This window comes from Siniperca chuatsi, linkage group LG10 (genome assembly GCF_020085105.1).
Source record: "Siniperca chuatsi isolate FFG_IHB_CAS linkage group LG10, ASM2008510v1, whole genome shotgun sequence".
NCBI lineage: Eukaryota > Metazoa > Chordata > Actinopteri > Centrarchiformes > Sinipercidae > Siniperca > Siniperca chuatsi.
The window spans coordinates 14,438,912-14,459,145 of record NC_058051.1 but is presented as its reverse complement, the minus strand read 5'-3'; the positions used below and the strand labels follow the sequence as shown (position 1 = coordinate 14,459,145).

Here is a 20,234-nt window from a genome sequence, read left to right as displayed (position 1 = left end):
GACATATGGTCCAAACCTGCCCAGTCGGTGGACCCCCAATAGGCTGACTGCATTGACGGACAAAACCCCACGTTAGCCATTTATCCGTGCCTACTCATTTCATGGTAAGATAAACTTTTTATAAAGTTTCCACAGCCCATGCACAAGAAGTAAACGGCTGGTGAAAAAGCCACCATGTAAAGTGGGGGGAATTCATCATTAAGTGATTAACAAAGGCTTCTTTACCACCTGCTTCTACATTAATACGGACATTAAAGGCCCCTCTTTTTGTTTAAGGTGAAAGAGAAGAGATGGAGGAAAAAAGCATTAACTTAAAGGCATAATAGAATGAAGCATATGTCAGTACTTTAAACAAATACTGACCCGAAACTTCATATGTATGTGACTTTTTTATTTCTGTTGCTGCTGGATTTATTGTACTACTTCCTTTGTAAGGAACATGAAATACTTTTTTTATTTTAATTGTCAGATAGAACATTTGGAACATTTGAAATTATAAATAAGTTGTTAGCTAACTTTTTCAACATATTCCTGTTTCTACCAGAAGTGCAGGTGTCAAGATAATCCACAGACCTTGTTGTGAGCAGTTTCATGTAGGAACTATCGGTAGAAAAAAAATAGTCCCTACATGAAACTGCTCACAACAAATCTGTGGATTATCTTGAGTAACTGGGTAATGATTTCTGGAAAGAGACATTGATGTTGAATTTTGTCGTATAGTCCCATTATATTCAAAAAAGGCAGACATCTCTAGGGCTGATATCTCCGAAACTCGGCAACTCACACCAAAACAATCTAGATGGATAAATAGCTCTACAGGTAAGCGGAAATGCAAATGCTATGTTTCTATGTAGTTTTGATTTTGGGATGAACTGTCCCTTTAACATCATGTGCTGCAATTCAGAATGTGCAAAAATTAGCAAGCAAGCACAGAAGTTGAAATAGCTAAAAGTAATGGATAAATGGTTGAAACAGCCAGCTCCTGTCACTCCAATACAAACTTCATCAAACCAACTGATATAAAGAGACCACGCCCAAACATCAACAATTCCAAGAACATTACATCAATATGAATAAATACTGTACAATATCAACTTTTATGTAATTAATATTGTTAAATAACAATAATAATCACATTTTTAACATGGTGGATAGTTTCAAGGAAGAGGTACTTGAGCTCATCTGATATGGCTGGGGTACGCCAGACAAAAAGAGTGGAGAACCACTGGTATAGTATATTATGTTTTATAAAAGTATGTTATATAACATTTTACTTAGATTATTTATGTTTTCCTATATGGGTCTTTGGGTTTCTTGCCAAATGAGTGAGATGTCAATTATGATCTAATGAGGTTCTAAGATAAAACAAAGATAATCAGCACTGTGATATCAACACAGGCCTGCCACTTGTTTGAGAGGACAGTCCTCAGAGAACAGGCGTGTGGGTAGAGGAGGCCTAATTCCATTAGGAAAGATAAGCAGTGTGTGAACAAGACATTTAAGAGCTGAACTCTTTCATTACTCACCACTGAAATATGTGATGATGTCATTACAGGCTTTGTATGGTGGGAGGCTGTATGGGGTCAACCATTCACTTAAGGCAGTGCAGATGCTCTACTTTTAACTAGCTCTATTGAAACATGGAAGCAATTTCTCTCATTTGAGGCATTATGGTAATTATATTTGTATAAAGGTATGAAACCTTAAGGTAAAGTACTCAACAAAAAAAGTTTGCCAACAATTTTGTTGATCAGTCATTTAAGTAATCCATCAATCAATACTGCCAAACATTCTCTGGCTCCAGCTTCTGAAATGTGAGGGGTTTTTTGCTTTTCTCTGATATTGTTGTAAATGGACTATTATTTGGTTTTGGACTGTTGGTCACATAAAACAAACAATTTAAGGACACCATCCTGATCTCACGTAACATTTTATAGATTGCAAATAAATTAATTGTAATTGAAAAAATAATCAACAGATCAACAGATAATGTAAATGACTGTTAGTTGCAGCCCTAAATTCTATACTGTAAAGTTTAATTAATAATCTTTAATATTTTACTAACCACGCTAGCGGCGTGGCTCTCAGGATGGCAATGTCAGTTGGAGGTCTGTTGGTCGTTTGGTCCACAACTTTGGTCCAAACTGAAATGTTCCCAGAGGATGAAGCCTTTGGTGGTTCCCTGACTTTTTATCTAGCGCCACCATGAGGTTGACATTTGTGGTTTTGAGTGAAATTTCTTGAAAAGCATTGGATGGATTGCCATGAAATTTGGTACAAACATTCATGTTCCCCTCACTTTGTCAATCCCTTTTACACTTTACATCTAGTGTACATCTAGTGTGATACATCCAAAACTGGGTCAAATTTGTAATTTGTCGAACACTTGTTTAGTGCTAATTAGCAAATATTAGAATGCTAAAATGCTAAACTAAGATGATGAACATGGTAAACCTGCTATACATCTGCATGTTAACGTTGTCATTTTGAGTGAGTACAACTTCACAGAGCTGCTAGCGGGCTGTAGACTGTTCGTCTTGTTATACTGGTTTTAGTGAATGAGCAGAAAATCAGTTTACAGATGTTCCTCCTGATGAAAAAATTCAAAGCACAGAGTAAAATATTTATTGGGGAGGATGTCCAACCATACAAACACACACATACACAAACACACACACACACACACACACACACATTCATATATACAAGATAGGTCAAGCCAAAGTGTCACTTGATGTCAGCTAAGGTGACGTGCTGTGAGTGAGACCCGGAAGGAGAGCTCACTTGATTTGATTCAGAGGTGACAGGTCCTTCTGGATATGACCTGTCTATTCCCTGATTTCACCCCAGCCATCCGCCTGGCTGTCCCCTGCATGGACGCTTCCATTGACCACGGTCAAAGAGAGGGACCTGGAGGAGAACATTACTGTGGGAGGTCAGAGACCCCCAGGTGGCGCAGTGAAGCCCCCTCGAAACACTTCAGCGAACAAGCAGTGTCCAGACCAAACCTGTTTTCAACTGACATTGCAGTCCAATCTGGAGCTGTCAAACCGGAAACAGTGGGTAAATACACCGTGAAATTTCAAATGAAATACAAGCTGAGCATCCGTCTCAATCAGTGAAGCTGATATGAGTATGATGCTCCAATCTTGTCTTAGCAGAGCATTTCCCTTGATGATCCATATCCTAGTTTTGTATGACATGGATAAGATTCTGGACAAAAATTATACCGCATGGCTCCCAACACACATACACACACACAAACACACAGACACACACACACACACACACAAACACACACATGCATCCTTTCTGTGATCATATGAGCAGACACACAGATTCTCACACATGAGCACGGGTGTACAGACCCCACCCTTAGACCCCACGCTGCACAGCATTATGCAGAGCTCCCTTGAATTCATACAGAGATCTAAAAATACCCACGAGGGAGGAAATCCCCACATTCCGCAGCAATGGACCTGCATTACAAAGACATCCAAACAATAAGCCTCTCCCGACTCGGAATCATCCCAGACAATATAGGAAGACTGAGGCATCAGAGAGTTGTTTTTCCCGGATAGACTGTTGTGTCTAGGAGTGGAAACCTCTGACCGTTGCCGCTGACTAATGGCAACTGGCCATATGTGAAAGAATGGGCTGCACCATGGGATAAACACATATGTGGAAACCAACTTGCGTCCACAATGGCACAGAAGAATCCATGGACTGCCTCTGACTTTTATGCCTTTAACCATTTTTTTCCAGTGAGAGGCTTATTGTAGCTACAAAACCAATTGACAAAAGGTCACACCTGTTATCAAGCTTTGGTGTAATAAACGGAAACCAACTCATGACAGTGAAAGCCACTATTCAGCAGGTGGTTTATTTAATTGTTGGATCAAACAATGGCCACAAGCGTTAGTGTGAGCGTAGAGTTACATTTATAAAGTTTGGTCAAGTCGTGCATGTGTCCATCCAACCCTGTCTTCTGAGTTGCAACAGCAAATTGGTTTGAGAAAAATGTAATGCCACCCAGACTGCCTGGATTACCATAATGCCAAATGCTGACCATAAACGTATCAGCAGAACGTTCACTGACAATGTATTTCATTTGCTTTTCTACAATATTCGCTCTTGCACTACAAAATCGGCACGTAGCAACGAAAGAATTACATACTTTTATACTTATGTTTAGGCGCTCAAAGCAATCGGTTAAGGTTAGGGAAAGATCATGGTCTTGGTTAAATATTGGAAGTTCAAAATGACTTGAAGCATGAGACAGGATGAGTTCACTTTATTAACCAAAACCATCTTTCCCTAAACTTAACCAAAGTGCTTTTGTTGCCTAAACCTAACTACATGCAGAACTCAGGATGCTGACCCCACCCACCATCCACACCAACCACCGCCCTATAGACTCTCGATCAGTACAAAAATGCAGCCCTTCCTACACTGCCACACAACATAATCCAGGTAGCAATTAACAATTTTCTTGCAAAATGTCATTGGGAAAATTAGTATAGAAACGTAATGTCTGTGAGACAGGGTTGGTCCATCTATACATAAGGAGATGGGGAGGCTAGCTTGTAATGGGCTAAACCAAGATTGTAGTTGGCATTTGGTCCAACATTTTTGAAGTTTTGAAAAGACGGACTTTACAACTGATATCTGTTGTATGAGATGGATGTCATGTGTTTTTAGAATCTGTGCCATCCAAACAAAAAGAAACTCAGTTTTCACGGTTATCTTTGAGTGACTGATACCTCACTGGCTTCTTAAAAAGTTACTAAACAACTGAGTCATATTAACAGCTTCATCAGATTGACTCATCTATGCCCGGTGAATCGATGAGGCTTAGCCGTGAGTTAATTTCAGTGGGCTCAGGTCACATTCTCAGGAACACAGACCCCTCATTTAAACAATGGGGTTTAATGACTTGCAAGACGTTTATTTGCTGACAGCTTGATGGGTGTTGGTATTGTGGGACCCAAAGTACGAGCAATTAATTTGCAGTTAGCTTTGTTGAGGAAATTTTGGTTCTTGTCGGCTAGTACACGAAGGAAGTAGGCTTTTTAAAACAGCTACAAAGCAGTATCAGAAACGTCTGAATAATTAAATGCATGTAGTTTACATAGTTGAAGACGTGTACTGTGAATGGTATATCGTTTACAGGTTATGGAATATGAAACTCCAGACTGAATGAAGATCAAATAAGGCAATACCTTCTGCTTGATTGACAGCTTAACAAAGGCAATGTGGCAGAGTGATTTGTCAATGAGTAAAAATCAACACAAAGAGCTATTGATTGGCAGGAGAGAAAGGGGCAGAGGACAATGAGTGCGGCTGTGGGATCTTGCCGAAGTGATCAATACTGGAGTTCTGCATGAGGAAGCCATCCCACTCTGTGTTTATACAGTCAGACACAGAGCAAAGATCAGCTATTGTACAGCCGCACTGGTGCTGTCAGTCAACGCAGGGCAACACTGCAGGGGGTGGCTGGGCATCTCATACAGAAACACACACACACACACACACACACACACACACACACACACACCACACTCACTCACACAGATGTCAATGCTCAGATAAGGTTCAGACTGTCCCTATACTTTACAGTTAGAGGTACTACAGTTCTTAGAAACAGACTGCTGCAATCACACATATCTCTTTTATACTACACAGAAAACAATTCATTTCCTCTGAGAAACTATGTGGTTGGTTTAGTCACTTCAAGCATTACTTTAAAGGGCCAGTTCACCCAAAATTACAAAAAGCATATTTTCCTCACAGCTGTAGTGGGATCCATGCAGAGAGTTTCATATTTATTTGCCCAGATTTTGAGATGTATGTCTCTGAAACATTTGCCACAGTAGAGGTGAAAGAAAAAGGAATTTTGCTTGTGGTGCTTAAAAATTACATATTTCTTTTGTAATGTCCCAATGTCCCTGTTACTCTGGATGAACAGAACATGCTGTGAATAGATGTCAGGCACTATTTCTTTGGTAGAGCAAAGGGATGGGCAATACAACTAAATTTGGTACCAAGTAATACCACAACCAGAATCATCAATATCAATACCGATTACTGACACACTTCTTATTAAGAGAAGTATGTAAGGGTGAGACACATCATTATTTATGAAATAAATGCATCAATAACAGGCTGCTTATGATCACATCCTTACCACCGAAAGACTTACCAAACAGTTAGCATTTTTTTCTACTATTCTCTACTATTTACTTAATCACATGCGAGTTACAGTAAAAGTCAAGACAGATTTTAATGGTAAAAACTAAGGAAGTGGTGGCTGCGCACATGCAAACAATAGCTGTAGAGAAGCAAAGAGTGCACCATCCTTTTGATGTTAGTGTCGATTCTCAAAACAAGACTTAATATTGGAAGTATCGATACTTTAGGTAGTAGAAAGTAGTTCTTATGAAAATTGTTCATGTCGAGGTCTGTTGATTATCAGGAGTAACAGGGACACTGTTTCACAGGGACACATAGCTGTTAATTTTTTTTAATTTTAATGCTGTGCACATCAAAAACAATATTTTGTTCACATCCACTATATTAGGGGGATGGGGGCAGAAATATCAGAGATCCATCCCAGAGTGATCACCGCCGGCAGACAGAAAGACACAAGCAGAGCCACAAGGCGGCTGCAGAGGCACTGTTTACCTTCTGTCAGTCCATTGCTAAGTAGCACTAAAAAGCTGTTCATTATAGATAAGAGTATGACAGTGATGACTGACGTTTGCACGAGAGTTTGAAAGTGTTGATAGATTAACGTAGAAAAGGTTTCAGTCGTAGTCATCTGGACACTGTTTTCAGAATCAAGACATTTCGGCTCCCATCCGGAAGTCATTCTCAATTGTGAAAAAATTGGACGGGAACTGGAAATTTAAGCTAATCTGAGTTACATAAGCCCTGCCCTCAGGAGGGAATCTGCCTGAGTATCTGTTAATAGCTAGTTTCACCTGAAACTGACCTAATAGTTTCAAGATGGCCCCAGATTAGCTTAAATTTCCAGTTCCCGTCCAATTTTTTCACAAATGAGAATGACTTCCGGATGGGAGTCGAAACGTCTTGATTCTGAAAACAGTGTCCAGATGACTACGACTGAAACCTTTTCTACGTTAGAACACTCCTGGACGAATGAGGGACTACACCGTCTTGTTGATAGATTATGTGTTTTAAAATTTCCTATTATGTCAATCTTCATATTTAAACTAACACATGATTTTTCAACAATATTTTCCTTTGATTTGGACATGATAGTGCATGAGTTGCATTATCCAAATGTGCACTATCTAAAATAGCTGAACTAGATCTGTCAACTGCTAATATCAAATAGCTGATAGGTCAAATAAAATAGGCAGAAAAAATGTGTTTCCTTTGTTGTCTGGTTTATGATAAATATGTAAAGAAATGCTGTGAGTTATCCCTGCAGCTTAAGCAGATTAAGATAGTTTTACTTTCAAAACTCTGAATTATAAATGTTTTCATGGCAGCCCAGCCCCAACAGATGTAAAGGTTTCATCTAGATAGACATTTTACTAGAGCGTTATGTCCCAAAGGGATTTTAAAAAATGGAAATTATAGCTGCTTGAGCTTTGCAAGTTACCATATCTTGTTTGAATAAATGACGTTTGACTAATGTCTTCAGGGAGTGTGGCATTAAGAAACCATTTGTTTCGTGTGTGTGTGTGTGTGTGTGTGTGTGTGTGTGTGCGTGTGTGTGTGTGTGTGTGTGTGCGTGCGTGCTTATGTGTACCCAGCTGCATTCTCGGCTCTCTTTGCCCATTCTCTGGGCGCATTTGTTTGGATGGAGCCCATCCACTTATTGACACTTGTCTCCCCTGCCTCTTGCATGACAATCCAGGCAATAAAACCACAAGTGAAGCACACATTGTTCAACAGTTACCATAAGAAAAACAAGAGCAAAGAGGATGAGTGTTTACCTTCCCAGGGCATGAAAAGAGGCAGAGAGGGAAAAAAAAAAGACAAGGGCTCATCTCATAACTCCAAGTCCCTACCACATGCAGTGCAAAGACACAATGACACACATACACTACATTTTCAGTCTCTGCTTGGCATTTTCCGTCAAAATCCATACGTATGAAAACTTCATGATAAAGAAAGGAAAAAAACAAGCTGATCTACTGACATGGTAAGCGAAGGAAGAGCTTGACATTTTAAAAAGGTGATGGCACCTTTTCTAATCCCGGTCACATCTGCTTTAAGGATTTGCCCGAATGTCCAGAGATACACACAAAGGATACCCCATATGAGATGGGACCAGACACCAGGACATCCTGTTTAGGGGACAATGCCCCCCTTCTCTACAGTGCTAAAGTGATAATGCTTTTGCAACACAGCGGCTGTCACCAGCCAGGGTCCAGAGAGGACCACAGGTTTCAACACCGTGGGATAGTTAGTCAGGAAATAAAGCTTTTCAACACCTCCCAAAGTAGAATATCCTTCTGTCAAATATGCTTGTATTTCATTTGCTAAATATAAGACAGGGACTGAGAGTTTCCCTGATCTTCCGGTAATAATCTGATGAAAAAAATGTGTAGAATGCTAACTTTGCATTTTTCTAACATAAAGAGAGGGTGACTCAAGGGAATAGAGAGCCAAAGTGAAATTTAACTTGTTCTGTTCCAGAAGTAACAAAATGTCATTCAAAGTCAATTTGGCATTTGTTATAATACAAATTATTACAAATCCAGCCCTGGAACAAAATCTTGTAGATATGGATGGTAAATTTTAGTCAGACATACCTGTAACAAGAGCAAGACAGGGAGGGCTGAATGGCACAGACATCTTTTAGAGAGCAGAGATTATAACTAAAAAGTTTGAAAGATGACATTAGAAGACAGTGTGGGTGGATATCATGGACAAGAAGGAAACAAACAGCTAAGATAATAAGCATGGTGGTAGTGAAACTTCATGGAGCCTTTAGTTTTTTTTGAATGCTAACAAATTAATTGTTGTTTAGTTTTGTTATGATCACCAGTGTTTGAAATGCTGGTAGCAGTACAGCAGTGACATGCTGTAGTAGGTACTCATTTCTCTTAGAATATGAATAGTAAACCCTAAGAGCACGTTTCACTTTTTCAGAAAAACTGATCAATGTCAGACTATGTTGAGTCACAGAAGCTAGAAGAACAGCAGCTAGCTTTATGCTAGAGTCTGTACTTTGGCTGTCTATATTCCAACAAATGGGGAAATGTACTTTCTTATCAAGAGTTAGATGAGAAGATTGATATCATTTGAATCTGTTCCATTTAAGTTTTGCTTGCTAGCTAAGAAGATACAATGTGCAATGATAGTTTGGAGTTAGTAATAGTTTTTAGAATTACTGGGGTGTATTTTTAAATACCTTTTGACAGAAGCTAACAATTTCCCCTGCTTCTAGTCTTTGCTATCTAAGCTAGGCTAAAAACATCACGGACCTAGCTCAGTATTGAACGCACAGACATTAAAATGATGTCAGTCTTTTTAGTAAGACAGCAAGTAAGCAATTTTCCATCTGAAAACCTATGATTTGAGCATGTAAAACTCACCGCTGGTAAGCTTGAGAGGTGGCTCCTAAAAGTTTGCAGCTCGCTTCTTTGCAGCATACGGCAGTTAGATTTAGACGGCAGTTAGAAGAGCTAACGTTACAACACTCAAAAAAAATGTGCAACATAATCCATTAGGCTACTCGTATTTTTCCATAAATATGCCAAAATATAGCTAAAATACAGCCTCTACTTGTAGCATGGTTGTGTACCTCGGTTGCCTGCATCTGTTAGTGGCTTATGGAATAATTGTCAAGATCAGGTGACAAACGACTCAGGTGACAAGCTGTGTATTTAGCCAGATTTCAGCGAGTGTTCATGGGATCACAAAGATGAACACAAGCCCTGTGCTGCATGTTCTTTGTATGTATTTGTCCTTTTGTCATGTCTTGCTTTGCTATGGTTTTTTTCTGTCATCTGAGGTATTGATCTCAGTGATGTTAACTGATTAAATAAAGATTATATGAGTGGTGTGAAAAGCTGCTATAGGCATTTTTATACTTTTCTTTTGCTGTGAAATTGGAATCCAAGCTGACTACAGCATCTGCTTTTCAGGCCTACAGGGTTGAGTGTTTGATACTTAAAACATAGGTTTTCAGTGGAGTATTACAATCCTTTGTAAGCAAAGAATCTAATAGACCCTTCCAATGCAGGCCTTATGACATGTCATACCAGGAAACACACAAGTATAACCAATATTATTAATAATGACTGCATTGCATTAAGATTTACCAGTTTCAAGGCCCTGACATTGTGTATAATGGCTCACTGGCATGACTTCCTGGGACACTTAAGGACAACAGACCCTACATTAAAGGGATAGTTTGGGGTTTTTTGAAGTGGGATTGTATGCGGTACTTATCCATAGTCAGCGTATTACCTACAGTAGATAGGGTGAATTAAGATTGATTGAGACATAAGGTCAAATGGGACAGTATAACTATACAGGGTTTATTTTCTCGCCTGCTGAAAATAAAAACGTTTTGCTGAGCCCTAACTGTGAAACTGCATAATCAAAATTGCATGCCCTCATTGGTGTGGCATCACATAGGGGGCGGGGCAAGCATCAAACAGGTAGTTGACCCTGCAATGTATGAGGTCAGGTAAACAACATAAGCGTTAGCTAGTTTTCGTCACAAAATTGTCATAGCTAATATATTGCACAACCCTTGAAGGAAACAAAGATGAACATGATGTACTACTGCAACAAAATCAGTAAAAATAAAATTGTTAATATCACGTTTCTATTTTTTGGGAATTAGTTTGTTTTTATTTTCAGCATGATTTTGGGTGATTGGGACAGTGCTAAAAGGCTTGGCTAATGAAATAATTTATCAACCTCTATATGCTCTAGATTAGTGGTTCCCAACCTCTTCATGTGTGCGGACCCCTAATCAACGACAAAAATGTTCATGGACTAGCTGTATTAGGGTAAACACCAAGTTTACCCTAATACAGCTGAAATAGGTCAAAGGCTCTTTCTCATACTGTCACCCAACCACACAATGCAAATGTGTACACCCAAATACACTGCTTTCACCCACCACTCACACACACACACACACACACACACACAAACAGAAGAGGATGATATACACTCACACACAAACAACAGAAGCAATCTGTGGCATCTTGAAAAGACATATGAGTCAAATCACTGTGCATGATGTTGTCAAGTGTCAAATTGGGGGATAAGTCTGGGCATGTGGTGAGACACAGGTGAGTCACACACAGGTGCACACACACACACACTCACACTTGAATACAGTCCTTGGAGGTTTCATACACTAGGTAGTGATATGAAGTTATTTGTTATAGTTAATTGATTCATACTTTATGCTAAATTCACAGATTATATTAGCCCGAAAAGGAACACAATACTACATGATATATTGAGAGATTTTTATTTAAAATACTTTTACTTGCGTCAGAATATTTCTACGTTAATGACATAACATCGCTCATTGTATTTTGTTTTCAACTGATTGATTTGTTTGATCCAAAAATGGACAGAATATTTATTTATTAAATGGATATATGTCAGGTCCTATATAATTTACTTAAAACATTCATATTTATAGGTTTAACAGTACCAGCCCAATTAATAACCTTTAACAATAATAACAGTCATTTCTTTATCATTACACTGAGCAAGATTTTTTTAGCCCAGAATCCCAAATCACAAATTTGTCCTAAAGGGCTACTTACTGTGTTACTTTCTATTGTATCTCCGCTATTCATGGGAAAATTGTTTTAATGCTCTCTTTACTCAGGGGCCACAACATCATTACATCTCTATTCTGTTTCATTTTCCCATCTCTAACATTAGAGCACCATTAGTTAAGTATTTACCTCTAAGACTAGTGCTGCTGAGCTAAAATAGAGCAACAGCTGCCAAAGCTGCAGGGGAAAGACAGGAATGACCCCTCAATAGATAAATAAAATGTGTCTGCATTTCAGAGCAAGGCTCCTTCAAGGCCACCTAGGAGTCTGCAGGATGACCTGTACCCCTGTCAAGAGGACCCTTTACTTTCTCTTCTGGAATCTGCGCCAGTTGCAAAGGCTGTAAGCCACAGGCCTCACGCCTTGAAACTGGAGAAGCTGCTGAAAAGCCAAACCTGGCCTCAGAAATATGTTATGTAGACAAGCAGTGGATCAACGGAGCCCACGCGGCACCCGGACCCTGTGATATTTGATCAGGCTTGACGCATCCCATTGCGTCTGCCCACCCTGCCTCACCTCCTCCGTCTGCACACACCCAACACCTCACACCCAGTCCCAGGGATAAGTGGTCCTTTGCTATAAATACCGAAACAGGATGGAAGCTTGGAGGGAGCCAAAAAAGGGTGGGAGGTGGGAGGAAGGAGGTGAGTATGGCTAAAACATAAAAAGTGAACCCCTGTTAATAAGGTGCCAAGGAGTCACATGTGAGGTGACACTAAAAAACAAGTTCATAATCTGCCAACTTAATCTCCAGTGTTGTTGCTTATATCATTTTCTCCAACGCCCTTCAAAACAAACACCTGCACACATGTTACTGTTGGATCACACACTTGAGGGAACCATTTTATACTTTCCTGAGTTTCAACACCTTCTTTTTATCGTGTCCCCACCCTTCTCAGACTGTCTGTCTGTCTCCTCTCCTCTCCATATCACCCTCTCTGAGTCTCAAGAAAACAGGTGCAAGGAGGAGTGTCCAGTACACACACACACACACACACTCACACATATAAACACTTCATGCGTGAGGCCTGCCCCAGCCCCGCCTTTCCCTCACCAGAACCTGTGGCCAAAGCATGCAGAACATTTCCTTCTGTCCTCGTAGCTGCAGCGTCTTCAAATTGAGGAGCAAATATAGCCTGTCATCCATGTGAAAGTCAGAGCAGTGGCGCTCTCAAACAATCCCAGGCACAACAGGGTGGCCTATTTCCTATATTCAATCTCAGAATAGAGGACAACTGTCAGCACTTTAAGCAAAAAGGCTCTTTGTGCTTGAGGTGATCTGCTGCTTAAGAAATATTGAGAATAATCATAAATTAATATAGCATGTATCTATCTCCTAGCAAAACTAATCTGTAAAACAGGGAGGGGAGTATGTTCTAAACCTTCAACCAGTGAGAAGGAGGGAAATCACCTGATTATGTCTTTGGTTGAAATGAAAACATTCTTGGCACTTCACGGCACGGTTGCCTACCACTGATTTAAAAATTAACAAGGCTTAACAGTGTAGGCTACATTAAGGACAACTCTCTCATAAGGCTCATCCAGAAAACACATTGAATTGTCAAACTGCCATGGATGACTTCCAAGTTTCTATTTTTCTTGTTAACTGAGTGAAATACTTGTAAGTTAAAACGTTTTTTAATTATTATAATACTTGGTGTAGATCTGTCAGCCAAACATTACAAAAAGAAACCATTTTTGAAAACAATGAACCTACCACAAGACAAGTGAGACAGACAAAACAAAACTTTTGGCTAACTCTGGCATGACTTCCTTATTTCACTTCAGGTAAAATTGACAAAAGTCTGGTATGGGAAAAAAGCCACATATTTTTCTTTATCTGTTCACATTTATTAATTCTATGAGCTCAGCTGATGTCCTTATTGGTACTAAAAATGAGTAAGGAGGAGAGAGAAAGGGAGCTTCCCTTTATGTCCCTGGAGTGTTGCTGTCCTGCATGAAATATGCAACACTCACTGTAACTGGCTGTAGTAGAAAGTGCATACAAAAAGCATTAAGTGCTGGCTAAACAAGGCCTAATGCAACAAAGGCAAAGTGTGAATTTGGAGGGAGAAGTGATGTTAAAAGTTTGGCGGCAACGTTGTGCGCGCGTTCCTCCATTCAGTCGCTAATGAGAATGATAATTTGTGGCTCCTCTGACGACCCCTACCCCCTTCAATAGCGACTTCTCCCAAGGGACGTGATGGCGCAGATCCCCGAGGGACATTCAGCCCTCTATAGGAATCCTTTTCATCACCAGATAGGGGTTCCCGCCTGTTTCGTTTTATATATGGAGCAGACCAACAATGCAGGATTGAGGATTCAACCATTCCACATCTGGATATACGCTACTTTCAGCTACAGACATCTGCAAAATAGCAGATAATTCACCCTAAGTTTTTGTTCTGCTTTCTGCATACATCTGTGCCATTATGTGTTATTTCCAATGATGTGCATTGTGACATTTAGACCTATCTTAGAATCCATCTCTCTACCTACACCAGTTTCTATGGAACTTTTCTTAAATTTCTTTTCTAGGTTACTTCACATAATGCTGTTTCTTGGTTATCTGATTTCTGTAGTGCAAACAGTACGAATATGGGATTTATTTTTCTTCCTTCATATTTCCCAACATGCTCATGACCGCAGAGCAGACGCAGCAGCTTTTAACCTCATTTGCTAACAGTCTATAACATGTTGCCATATAAAAATAGGATGGACTCAGTCAACTTCTCTTGGGAGTGTATACTGCTGGATCCGAATCCCTCCACGATTCCTCGTGTTTACACCCGACCAGGCTCGCTTCTTGGCGGCCACGCGTGTGAGTGCGTCCGCCTCCTCACCTCCGCAGAGCGGCTGCACGGCACGACCCGGCCTGCCAGCGGGGATTTACTGACTGGCTCTGTGCCCGACCGCAGAAAGACTAGTTCGCTGGGTTCTCACGACCTCAGCTTCACAAAGGCATCTCTGAACTATTAACTCAGACACGAAGGCAGTAGGAACAGCCACAGAACCCACACGCTGCCAACTGGTGTTTCAGTATGCCTACTCGCAGAAGGAAGCTGCTTATGCATCACTGGCAGTGAGGTTTCAGAATGCCATTTACTGACGGTGTCATCTGCAGGGCACTGGCACTCAACAGGGTGAAAGTGAGAACGCAACTACACAAATTAGCAAGACAGTCCAACTGTTATAGGAAGATGAGTTGTACAAGTTATCAGCGCAAAACAGCCATCACGAGTCACGTGAGCCAAGTGACAGTAAAAATTCGAATGTTGGTTTTATCGACAACTTTAGTATTTATTTTTGTTCAAAGAGCGCAAATACCTATGCATGTTTCCACTTATTCCCAAACGTTCCTAATTCCCAAATAAACTCGTTTCAAACTCTTTCTTGAATCATGTGATCTTTATATTGACACTAGTTTCTGCAATATCCCTGAAAGACCTGAAACTAGAATCATGTTTCGGTGACAGAGACAGGGTGTTAAGATGAAATATGAGATTTCTAAACATGGGTAGTTTTTGGATATGTGGATATATTTACGCACGAGATGTGCACATAACTTAAACATTTGCACGCTCAGTATTTTGAACTGAAGAAAGCACTAAGAATGTTTATCTTGTGTGTGTGTTTGTGGTCAGTGCTAAGAAACACTTTAAACCCGACTTCATTTTGGCCTGTGCCAGCCATACGCGCCCACGGCGCGCCGGTGGAGTATTAAATGTTGAGGGGTTTTGTTCGGCGGTCACCAGGCTGTAACCTAATCCCAAGTAAAGGGGCCCGCTGACTGCAAGTGGCCGACACACGGCTAGCGCCAGGCCACCCGACACAGAAACACGGGCCTTAGTTCCGGACCCCACTCACCGGAGGAAGCTAAGTTTACATCCAGAGATGAACCGAGATAGGGGGAGGAGATCAAGTCAAGTCAAGTCAAGTCTGCTTTATTGTCAATTCTTCCACACGTACATTACATACATACAGAGAATCGAAATTGCGTTACTCTCAGACCCCCGGTGCATACAGATAACACTAACAGTAGAGCCTAAAATCTAGATCATATAGATCGAGAGGGAGAGACCTTTAACACACAGAAAAGTGTGTGAAGCTGTGAGGAAAAAGCACCTGACCAGATGTAGCCAGAGACTGTATATAAATAAAAGGCCAATTCAAATGATCTTGCCAGTGAGCGCGTGTGAGAGAGACACAGAGCGTTTTTGGAGAGTGAGTGATAAGTTTCAAATATTCAGATGTTCCATAACCTGCAATACGTTTATTTATCTACTCCGTCTTCTGTCAGGTTTCTCCGCCATCAAACAAAAGTCTAAGAAGGTTCCCTCGTTTTCTCCTTTATTGAGGTGTAGGTCCACTGGGAGTGGAAGTGAACAATTGATACACAAAAGGAAGCGAGGATCCTTCCATATTCTTCTTTCACTGAGGCAATCTGTTAGTGACATTAACCCCTGAGCGCATTTCCCAGGCTCATGAATAGGGTTTAAGACTTCTTAAAGCTCCCGCTGCATACAGGATGAGACCCTTTTCAAACTTTTAATTACCTTTATAGCAATAGAAAAATACAACCCCATTGTCCCCTGGACCATTCTCCAGCGGGCCAGATGTAACGAGCTCCCGCCAAACTGGTGACAAGGTGGCCACTTAAAACTTAGTAGATTCATTGATATAGGAGTTCATATTTGTAACATAATCGATAGGCTGCAGCTTCGTTTTGGTCTCGGCTGTAACTGCTGTGAGACTGTTTAAAAATGAGATTCCCTAACTTATCATCAATTCATCAATGTGACTTTTACGCATGAAATGTTAACTTTTACGCACCTCAAAAACTACAGAATGATCAATTATACTCAAAGTAGGCTATAACAAAGCAATATGGACATGATAGAAACGGCCTTTAGACAAGAAACTTAATTTCAGAAATCTCGTTTATTAAAACAATGGGCCATCACCCAACTTCAGTTTTTCTTTTCAACACAAAACAACAAAGTATATAAAACACAGCTTTGGTATAACAATCAATAACAACTCTGTACAAAACTAAACCTTTTCATAAAAAGTACTTCATTACAAAACAATCCTATAAATCTTCCATCTGAATGTACAGCATTTATCACCGACATCCAAATATTGGAATCAGACAATAAATTATGAAAAAAACATGCGCCATTTAAGGCAAACCCTGTTCCATAAAACGAAACAATGAGAACTACCGGGGGTATTAAGTGGTTAGAGTTACCGTCCCGTAGCATAAAAGTTCCAGGTTTAACCCCCGCAACAGTTTTGTGTGCAGTCAGTTAAATGTCTAAACTGAAAAAGTAATGCAAACTGGTTTCACGTGAGTCTCTTGTCCCTTGCGCTACCAAGGCCGCCACACAGGCTCGCTGCTCTCCGAGCCGGTGCTGACCCCGACCGGGCTGACCGCTTGGGACCCCCCGGAGAAGGACGTCATGCCGTGGACCGGAGATGCTGCAGTCGGTGCCGAGCTGCCATGTACCGGACTGGCGTTGACCGCAACAGGCACTCCTGTGTTTGCGTAAAGGGGGATGACAGGGGCAGTGGCGGAGGCAAAGGCCGGGTTAGGGATCAAAAAAGCGAACTGTCCATCGGTTGCGGGCACCAGCTGGAACCCACCAAAGACCTTAGGAGAGACGGCCTCGGCAGGACTGAGTTTGGAGACCATGGGCAGAGTGGATGGGAGCTGCACATGGAGGGGCTGAGCCAGGTGCGCCTGCTGGGACGCGGCCTGCTGCGGATAGTTCATGGACATCATCTGGCTCATGCAGCTGGACAGGTGGTTGAGGAGCCGCGACCTCACCTCCGTGTTCACCCCCTCTGAGGTGGAAAGGAAGCGGGTGACCTCGTTCATGCACTCGTTGAATCCGGCTCTGTATTTGCTCAGGACTGTGGCATCTGTTGATAGCGCTGCTGGGGGAAAGAAAGGGGGGCGGATATTAGTGACGCATTTGTGGCCTTGTTACTCTTTCTACAGCTTCCTAATGACTTCATAATATTTTTTGACGCACTTATATTATTAACTTACCGCTCATCTGTACGCGCTGCAGGTTCCTCAAGTGCTTCACTGTCATCTCCAGGATATCTGCTTTCTCCAACTTGGAGTGTCTGGAGCTCTGTAGGATATAAGATTAAAAGTTGAGTCTGTAGCTGAGTCTCAAGGCACACTTAAAACGAAATCATCTATGAACATGAAATCGTTGTTAAATTCATCAAAATAATCTCAACTTACATCTTTTTTAAGTGCGTCCAGGATGAGAGTCTTGAGCTGCCCGAGGCTTTCGTTTATTCTTGCTCTGCGGCGTTTTTCCATGATCGGTTTGGATGACTGCAAAGAGTAAACAATTCTACATAAATTTCTTGTTCACCAATCACAAGTTGCATATCATGTCACATCATCATAACAAACTTCTTAACTGCATGAAAAACTCCAATACTTTATTTTAAAAAAACGTTCTCACTTAAGAAAGCACAATCGCCTATATTTCCTTATGAAAATAAAATATCCTTACTTTTCTATGCTCGCTGGCATTTTTCGGTTTGTCCGGTGTGTGTGATCCGTTTGCAGGGGCACCGGCAATAGGGGATGCCGTCTGCTTTTCCATAGTGTCAGCTGGCATTATTGATCAAACCAGGTAAAAAGCAAAGAAGTAAATCCTATTTGGTAGCGCCTGGAAAATCAAAACGTTGAGAAAAATCTGGAGATGTCTCAAAAATTCACTGCAGAACATATAGCCTAAGAGAGGCCTTACAGTCGGGTCCCACCGATCGGTTTGCGTTATGTCGCTTGTTATCACTGAGCTGTCATCTGAGTACAGGGGCGTGCGTTGCACCGTGCGAGGCGACTCTCCGCTTCTGCAGCCGACACACGCCGCGGCGGTACTTATAGACGGCTCGCGTGCTCCCAGTTCGTGTGAAACCCTCTCTGCATTCTTTCCCACACTCGCCTCAGCCAATAGCAGAGAGGACTCACCCATTGGGCGCGGGGCAGACCGCTGATTGGACAACACCCCCGCGGGCCGTCAGTCACGCGCTGCTCAATCAGCCCTGCAGGGACAAACTACAAAGCGGAGCGGAGCAGCAGCGGCCGGACCGGGCTGTGAAGTGATAAGGGAGGGGAATGCGCTGGATGTTTGCTTCCAACTTTGCTCCTTGCTCGTCAAAAATGTTTAACTGCTTGGTGTGTGTGTACGGGAAGAATGTAGAGTCTGTGTTGACAAAGTCTTTTATAGTGCAGCCAGTAGCCTACTTTTGACAGTGTGTCATAGTTGAACTAGGCCTAACGAAATCTTTGTATTTCTTAAAATTGATTACATTGTTTTCTGGCTTCCAATGGACTCATACTTCTCATAAGAGACATAGTCTAGGGGTATTTTGGTGTGGATTGTATAATGTGTGTGTATGGTACTAACACCCGGAATAAACCCAGAATATTTATATATTTGTGTCTCCAAACTTGAATGCCCACATGTCAAAGTTGGAAGTTCCTGCTGCGACTAATAACAACAAGGTTTATTTATTTCAAGCATTGTCTTGGCCTTAAGTGAAAACCAATTCTATCTATTTTTAAGACTCCTCTTGCGCCTCCAAGGAGAAGACATCTGTAATGGCACGCGAGGCGGTTTGCAGTAGCACGCACCAAGCCAATGGCATGCGGCCACTCTATGCAAATAAAGCAGGGCGCACTCTGATTGGCTGTGTGAACAGCTCTGTGTCAATCAACCCGGCGCGGGAGCAGCTCAAAGGGGAGGGGGAGGAGGGGGAGGAGAGGGGGGCCACATCTGTCCGCGTGCCAGTCGCGCAAAGTCTTCTCTGGTCTATGCGGAGCACGTGCCAAAACTTGCAGATTACAGCCTGGAGACCAAGGAGCATATAAAGTCAAGAATGAGAAACTGGAAACAATTTATTTAAAGAGAATAGAATATAGTAGAATATAATAGAATAGGCACATATAAATCACTATGCTGGATGGCATTTGTGCTGCATTAGAAATATATTTGGGCTGCAGGGCTGCTCAATTTCCAATGAAGAAGAGACAGCAGGTCAGTAATCCTATAGCCTAATTACAAAAATTCCCAGCAATATCACTGTAAATGAAAATAGGCTACAACAAAATAATAAAATCCCAACAATGTCAATATTAAATACCACGTAATGATTATGCTTTTGTGTCAGCGGGTCTCACAGGATGTACATTTAAGAAATTAAAGTATTTGATGCATGTGTAACCATCTAAACACACAGATGATTCCCCTAACATGTGATTGTCGACACGTCCTTTCCACCAGATTTATGTGCGTGTGTTTGAACCAAGGTGTGACAATGTTTAAAGGAGAAGAGCGCCATCTAGCGATCGATTTGTAAAAGTTTACCAATTTAACATGCTGGATCAAGGTAAATCAACACATTCAA

General features: G+C 41.3%; 1 protein-coding gene across 2 annotated transcripts; it reads right to left on the bottom strand.

Moving 5' to 3' along the window:
- Nucleotides 1-16,717: 16,717 nt before the first annotated feature.
- On the bottom strand, nucleotides 16,718-18,697 carry her9 (hairy-related 9). 2 transcript variants are annotated; one of them, XM_044212054.1, is made up of 4 exons: nucleotides 18,335-18,697; nucleotides 18,055-18,150; nucleotides 17,851-17,938; nucleotides 16,718-17,735 (listed from the first exon to the last, which is right to left on the bottom strand). In XM_044212054.1, the coding sequence occupies exons 1-4, from the start codon at nucleotides 18,440-18,442 to the stop codon at nucleotides 17,167-17,169; spliced, it is 861 nt and encodes a 286-aa protein (XP_044067989.1). In that variant the 5' UTR covers nucleotides 18,443-18,697; the 3' UTR covers nucleotides 16,718-17,166. The 2 variants fall into 2 exon arrangements, with proteins under 2 accessions (XP_044067989.1, XP_044067990.1); XM_044212055.1 differs by having other exon boundaries at nucleotides 16,718-17,732.
- Nucleotides 18,698-20,234: the final 1,537 nt, after the last annotated feature.

Bases quoted from the DNA above. Each gene is read 5' to 3' on its own strand.
- her9 (XM_044212054.1), bottom strand. From the start codon at position 18,442: ATGCCAGCTGACACTATGGAAAAGCAGACGGCATCCCCTATTGCCGGT. The intron at 17,939-18,054 runs GTAAGTTGAGAT...TATATCCTACAG, and splicing joins TGGACGCACTTAAAAAAGAT to AGCTCCAGACACTCCAAGTT. The intron at 17,736-17,850 runs GTAAGTTAATAA...TCTTTCCCCCAG, and splicing joins GCAGCGCGTACAGATGAGCG to CAGCGCTATCAACAGATGCC.